The 7,196-nt window shown below is 32.7% G+C and overlaps 1 protein-coding gene across 2 annotated transcripts; it reads left to right on the top strand.

The window, feature by feature from the left end:
- The first annotated feature begins 1,777 nt into the window (after nt 1-1,777).
- LOC131594809 (uncharacterized) lies at nt 1,778-6,143 on the top strand. 2 transcript variants are annotated; one of them, XM_058867013.1, is made up of 5 exons: nt 1,778-2,028; nt 2,119-2,179; nt 2,283-2,372; nt 3,242-3,605; nt 5,930-6,143. In XM_058867013.1, the coding sequence occupies exons 1-5, from the start codon at nt 1,888-1,890 to the stop codon at nt 5,949-5,951; spliced, it is 678 nt and encodes a 225-aa protein (XP_058722996.1). In that variant the 5' UTR covers nt 1,778-1,887; the 3' UTR covers nt 5,952-6,143. The 2 variants fall into 2 exon arrangements, with proteins under 2 accessions (XP_058722996.1, XP_058722997.1); XM_058867014.1 differs by having other exon boundaries at nt 1,779-2,028; nt 3,260-3,605.
- Nucleotides 6,144-7,196: the final 1,053 nt, after the last annotated feature.

Below are 7,196 nucleotides of genomic sequence, written 5' to 3'. Positions count from 1 at the left end.
TGAAACGAGATGTAATTGTGTGATTGTGAAGTGTGATTGTTGAAGATGTGACGTAGGTTGGTATTGATACAGAAAGTATAAATATTATAATTATGCATGCCATATTTTATCTGATCGTTATCATATTTCTGTTTATATTGTTATGATATCTCACCATTTCTGTTTGAATATTACCTCTACGTGGGTAACGCGCAGGTGACAAAGATTATAGTTGCTGGGGTACGAAGTGGTGCCTAGTATTGCGTATATTGAGTCGGGTCTTGCTTTGATATATTACACCGGGGATGAACTCTTGTTTTATTATCATGTTATGATTGTTTTGAAAGATTTTGATTATTATAAACTCTTTATTTTGAAATTGTCGTGACATTGGTATTTTAAGTTGTTGAAGATGATGATTATTTTTTGTGATTTATTTCCTTTGCATTAATGAAGCGAAGTTGGACAATACGGTAATTTTCAATGTCGGTTCATCCGAATGTATGTGTTATTTATCTTTTGTTTAAATGTTGAGCAAATTTATTATTTTGATGATGTAGCATCCTATTTAATTACTCTGATTTTTTTATTCAATTATCGATGAGGAAAATAGGGTGTTACATTAAGAAAATTAGAATTCAAGTTTATCAATGATATTAATTATATTATCTTATTACTTATAATTTATATGGATATAAATATATAATACAAAAAATACATATGAATAACTTATATATATATATATATATATATATATATATATAATTACAAAATATTTTATATTAATAAATTAAAAAATACAGAAAATATATCTAAAGTGGACTCATTAACTATATATATTACATCTAATAAAAAATACATTAATAAAAACATTATTATCTTTTCTAATATTATTATTTTTTAATATAATATAGAAAAAGATTTATTTTTATTAATATATTTTTTTAATTATATATAATATATGTTTAATGAGACTATATTAAGTATATTTTTATGTACTTTTAAATTTATTAGTATAAAAAACATTATGTAATTTTTTATTATATATAAGTTATTTATTAGTATTTTTTGTGGTAGTTTATTAATATTTTCTATATTATATTAAAAAAGATAATAATATTAAAAATAATATTTTCATTAATATATTGTTTTATTATATATAATATATGTTTAGTGAGATCACATTAGATTTATTTATTTATATTTTTTAATTTATTAATATAAAAGTATTATGTAATTTTTTATTAAATGTAAATTATTTATAAGTATTTATTGTATTATAATATGATCATATTAGAATATATTTATATGTATATAAATTATATAGAATAAGATAATACCAATGATATATTTTGCTTTTAATTATTTTTACACTCAATTAATTTGAATATAAATATTTGAAAATCTCTTAAAAATAAAATATTAAATTATTTTGACATATTCGAAACCCCTTAAAAATTTTTGAAAATAAAATATTAGGTATGTTCGGAAACACATCTCTAAATTAAGAGGTACTACGAAAATAAGTGTATTTTAAACTTTGAAAATATGAAGTGCTTAGAATAAAAAGTGTTTGTATGAATAGTTATTGTTTAAAATGGTAAATATTTTTTTAAACAAATAAAAATCAATATATTTCGAGAATACTATTTAAAATTATTTTCATTATTTTTTTTAGCCAAAATAATTATTTTTTAAATGATTTTTGATATTTTTAGCCAAAATAGTTATTTTTTAAAAATAACTTCAAGATCTTTTTTAGCCAAAATAGTTATTTTTAAATTCCAAATTCTTAACTAATTACAACTCTAGTTCTCTCGCTAACAATTGAAAAGGGCAAACATCAAAAGGGTTTAAGCGATCTGCAGTGCAGAGTAGAAGAAAGAAGAGAATCCAGTAAATTCGAGAATGGTGGGAACAAACTTGAAGGCAGAAACATCCTCGCTAATGGACAAACGGAGCGCGTTAGAGTCCGAAATGAACTCCATCATCGCCCGTCTTTCTCAACCCGGTGCCCCCGGCCTCTCCGGCAACCTCCTTGATTCCGAGGTTTTTCCGTTTTCTTCTCTTTCTCACATCAATCCACATTTCAATTATCAACATCTGTTCATCAACTCGATTTTCGCTTGGTTTTTATAGGGTTTTCCTCGTTCCGATATCGATGTTCCAGTTGTTAGAGCCGAACGACGTCGTCTTGCAGGTATCTAACTACCTCTAACTAAGATTGATGAGTTAGGGTTAAGATAAATTGTTTATATGTATGTGAACAAATTAAAACAATAAACATGTTTGCATTTTTGCAGAGCTGCGTAATGATTACACGGAGATAACTAAAAAGATTGATCAAAATGTACAAATTTTGCTTGCACCAAGACCAGGAAAGAATATATCAGGTTGGTAACTAAAGCTATGTTTGGATTGGTGGTGCATGATGGAATAATTTACAATTTTACAATTAAAAAGAAGTGAAGTGAAGTACTTAGAAGGTTGATCATAAGATCTTACTAGGACCGAGAGGGAAGAATTAAGATCGGAAAATTTAAAATTGTAACATCCTAAAAAACTAGTGTTTATATATACATATATTGTATAAGTTCACATGTCTTAATTAATCATAAAGCGCATACAAAATGTAACACTTTCACAAGTTTAAAAATATAGCAGCCATTGTTTGCAAAAAAACAGATAGAATGAGGGATGTGAGCGAGAAAAAGAGATTGCAGAAAGAACCAAGTTCAGCACGATTGAGAGAGAAAGAGTGAGAGGCTGCGTGCGGCTGATATGGTTGCTGTGGTTAATAATCTGTGAGAGAGAGTGAGATGCAGAGGTGGGACTCGAGAGGGTGAAGGCTATAGTTGCGTGGCTGTTCAGGGAAGAAAATGATTCCGACTGCACTAAAAAACTAGGGCTGTTCAAGGAAGAAAATGATTCCGACTGCACTAAAAAACTAGGGTTGGGTTTTTTTATTCTTTCGGGTCGTGCAAACTCTGACCTGGAGTTTTGAGACAGAAATGGCCAAGATTGCCAAAATCGTGAGATTTTACGATCTGAAATGCAATTTGACACAATTCCATTTGAGATCATGCAATCACACAATCTTCTTGATAACCTTGCATTTTATTGCTAGCGTAACCAAATTTTAAATTTTGCAAAGATTTTGTTTTTAAATGTAAAGTTGTAAACTTCTGTTTTAACATTTCATAGTTTTTACCATTACTATAAAATTTGTAATATCATGTTGAATGTTTGCCTTTCTGCTAAGACAATGATCATGACTCAGGCACACAGACCTCATCAACTGTAGAGGCTGTTGCATCAGCACCATCACAGAATGCCCTTCCGAGTCTTCCCCCCAACTCGATGGATGTGGATGTCTTGGTTAGTCGACCCTTTGCAGTGGTGGACGAGATATCAGATGCATCACCAGCAGTAGAGGATGGCTTACAACTTGGAGATCAAATTTTGAAATTTGGCAATGTTGAAGCGGGTGAAAATTTGCTCCCGAGGTTGGCTTCTGAGTCCCAGTCAAACATGGGTCAAGCAGTGCCTGTTGTCATTATGAGGCAAGGCACAGTGATCAACTTAACTATCACACCTAGAACTTGGCCAGGCAGAGGTTTACTCGGGTATGCTTGCTGTTCCTATTATTTTGTTATATATTGTGTGCTTTTAAAGTATCCTTTCAGTTTTTTTAGAATGTAGGTAGAAATAACTAAACCATAAACGCTACTGTTTTTACTTTTTCCTGTCTCTCTCAAGCCCAGTATCCTATTGGACCATTTATTCTACAAAGAAATCTTCTCAATATTTATAAAACTATATTTTCTCCGCCAATTTGATAAACTAGCATAAGGTGTTCAGAATGATTGGAGAAGTTTGATGTATTACACATATTTTCTATTAAATTTAATAGGTATTTACATGGTTTATCTAGAAATAGCCTCCTTTAGCCATAATTTTCTCTTGCCTTGATGTTACCTCTCGAGCTGCATCACTTTAAAGCTGTACTTTGTTTCGTGCTTCCTATATTTTTTTAGTTTCAGTTACAAATGGAGGTCTAGTAGTCTAGGTAATCAATAGCGGTATAGAGTGGATCTATCGCGGCAGCACGAAGCCTGTCCGCGACGGAGATTTTGGTGGCGCGATGAAACAGGTTTGCGGCGCTCCAAGAGGGGTTTCACGGGTCGTGCTATGCAGCGGTTTTTTGGACCACTTTCTCTGTTTGCACATGAAAACTGAAATTACCCCTTGGGACGATGCCTTTCTGACGTGGTCGTTCCTGCCGCGTCAGTCATATATGATATTATCCTTTAACTCTTGGGTAATAAATGCCTGCACTCTCCTCACCATTACCAATCATCTTTCCCGAATTCATATCCTGAAATTCGCACAAATGTGGTATAAACTTAGCAATACATCCCAAACTTTTGGTTAATTTACATAGACAGCAAACTGCAATTTAATTTTGGAACATGTAAAACTGAATCACGGGTAATATCTTTGGAGATAATCACTGAATCTTTCCAGCCTTGGAGGTAGTACCATCTGCTATTCGGACGAAAGATCCATCCTGACAGGTAGTGTATTTGGAAAATTACATTGACGTCCCTAGTCATGTGATCCAATGCACCTGAATCAACAATTCAATGGTTTGTTTTCTGGTGATTAACACAAATGGCAGCAGAAAATTATCTTTTTGGACAAGAGTAACAGTGGAATAAGTACTAGTGTTTAGCTGTGCTTGTTGCATCAATTTCTGCAGCATTTCTATTTGTTCTTTGTTGAAAGGGCTTGCCTCTGCGGCATTTTTGGATTTGCTTTCAGTAAAAATAGCAGCAACATATGCGCGTGCATCCTTGAATCGCGGTTTCAGATTCGCGGGTTTTCTATAAAGCACCTAACATGTTTCCTTTGTATGTTTGGGTTGCTTGCAGTGATCACATCTTCCTCTACCTTTCTTTGGTGGGTCTCTTGCTACAAGTGCAGAGCCTTTAGTGTTTGCACTCTAACTTCCCTACATAACTTTCCTCCTACTTTCTTTCGTTTTACTTCTACAAATGCTTCAGAAATGCTAGGGAGATGTTTAGTTTCAAGAGTCCTTCCTCTTAATTTATCCAAATTTTATTTAGTTCCAATAAAAACCGATAAATTCTGTACTTCTCGATAAATTTTTTTGTAGATTTTTTCATCCTGTGCACTTCCATTCAGTGTCTGTTAGATGTCAAGTTGCTACCAGTAACTTGTGAGGATGTGATGGTACTCTGTGACTAGAGAATCTCCTTGTTGAAGGTTATGTAAGATACTTTTGATCTCAAATGTAACTGAAGTGTTATCAGCATTTGAGTAGGTCTCCTTGGCTGCATTCCAGATTTCTGCAGCAGTGTCACAATACACGAAACATGGAGTTGAGTAATCATGACATCACAAGTCTGTTTTCAAGTTTCCACTCTGAATGGTTTGAATCAGTCTTTTCTGGCTGCATAGTGTTGACAGTGATTTAGTCTTCCTTTCCCTTTCTTTGGAGGAAGAGTTAGACAGAACTGGATCACTGTGTGTAATTCTGTCCACCAAACCTGTAGTTAGTAATGAAAATTGTCTTGTTATAACTGGTAGTGTTTCTAGTCATTGCCTTTGGACCAGCATTTGAGATGCTTTGGGTTGCCTTGTTTTTCCTCCCTGAGAAAATCCTAATTTTTTTATTTTTTCTTTCGGATCAGATCTGTCGCCTTGAACTATATAAAGTTCTGTATTTTTTATTGAGTGTGTACAAAATATAAATAGCAATTGAGATTGTTTGGAGACAAAGTGTAATTAATTAATAATCATGGGCATTGACAATCGACCATATATGAAGCAAAATCTTATTTAACCACTAATTCAAATCAGTGGGGTTGCTACTGGTGCTATTGCTGATATGTTTATTGCTAATATTTTTCTGTAATGCTTGCAGATGTCATTTTCGGATCTTGTAGATACTGTGATCTGTTCATCTCGGAATATTGGTGACAGTTTGCTTCTTCTGTGGACTCAGTGTGAAGTTTCTTACCTTTGAAACTTGTCTCTGCACGACTTTGTTTGATTGTAATAGATAGTAACAGTGACTTTTGATTATGGCGGTTAATTAACTTAGTTAAGTGCTATATAACCCTTCTTTTTATTGTCTTTTTAAGGGGGTGTCTTTTGTTTGATGGAAGTAAAAGGAGAGTAAAAAGGAAAATATTGGATCATTATATTGTAGTTTAAAGGCGGAGACATTTATCTGTCTCGATTCCTATACCTGTTTGGATACCAAACTTGCTAATGAAATTTTACAACCCAAGTTTTCTTTGTAGAATTGGTGACTGGTGTGACATCCTAATTCCTAATTCCAAGTTTAATGAAAAGAACATAGTAAAATACGCAGCGAGACGCGAAGTTGTAAACCATTTAAATAAGGATTTAGAATGCCTTGTATAACAGTTAAGAAACTTGGTTACAAATTGTTTAAGATAACACTGCCATCTAATCTAGTCTTTGGCACATTTCAAAACCTTTCACTTGAAATCAGTGATTACAAAAGTAGCTATACAAAAGATAAAACAGATTAAACTTAAGAAAATATTAAATTTACTCTCAATTCATTTATCCTATCTAGGGCTGCTCAAATAATCTATGAACTGAACCAAACCACTAAACTGAACCGAATTGAAGAACCGAATTGAAGTTAAAATTACCAAACCATTATATTTGGTTAGCGAACCAAATCACTATTTTACTAACGGTTCAAGAACCGAACCAAATTACAATTAACCAACAGAAACCAAAACTGGACCATTAATTACAAAACATCAAAATTGAACTATCTTGAATCTGGAAAACCAAAACATGAAAATTGAACTTCCAAATCGTACAAGCTCTAAAAGATGAAGAATCCTAAATTCCCAAATAGTTGAAGCACCAAAGATGAAGAACCCTAAATTCCATCTCCATGATTTGCACTAAGATAAGTCAAAAACCCCTAAATAGTTGAAGCTTTTGATTTCATTTGCGGTGTTCCTTTCCCTCTCTCAGTCGCATTTTCATCTTCGTTTCATCCTTCAAAGGTTTCGCTCCAGTTTCAGCTTTTTCAGTCATTTTCATCCTTCAAAGGTTCATAACTGAAGACAATGAACTCAAAATCAAAATCAAAATCGAAGGTTATAAAGGGTTTCTTTCTTTTGTGCTTGGATTCTCTTTTA

Source organism: Vicia villosa, linkage group LG4 (genome assembly GCF_029867415.1).
Source record: "Vicia villosa cultivar HV-30 ecotype Madison, WI linkage group LG4, Vvil1.0, whole genome shotgun sequence".
In the NCBI taxonomy this organism is placed as follows: Eukaryota; Viridiplantae; Streptophyta; class Magnoliopsida; order Fabales; family Fabaceae; genus Vicia; species Vicia villosa.
This window is presented reverse-complemented; position numbering and strand designations above follow the sequence as displayed.

What these genes read in the sequence shown, in the direction of transcription:
- LOC131594809 (XM_058867013.1), top strand. Translation starts at nt 1,888, where the DNA reads ATGGTGGGAACAAACTTGAAGGCAGAAACATCCTCGCTAATGGACAAA. An exon ending in GCAACCTCCTTGATTCCGAG is followed by an intron (nt 2,029 to 2,118) that starts GTTTTTCCGTTT and finishes TGGTTTTTATAG; the next exon opens with GGTTTTCCTCGTTCCGATAT. An exon ending in CCAGGCAGAGGTTTACTCGG is followed by an intron (nt 3,606 to 5,929) that starts GTATGCTTGCTG and finishes TAATGCTTGCAG; the next exon opens with ATGTCATTTTCGGATCTTGT.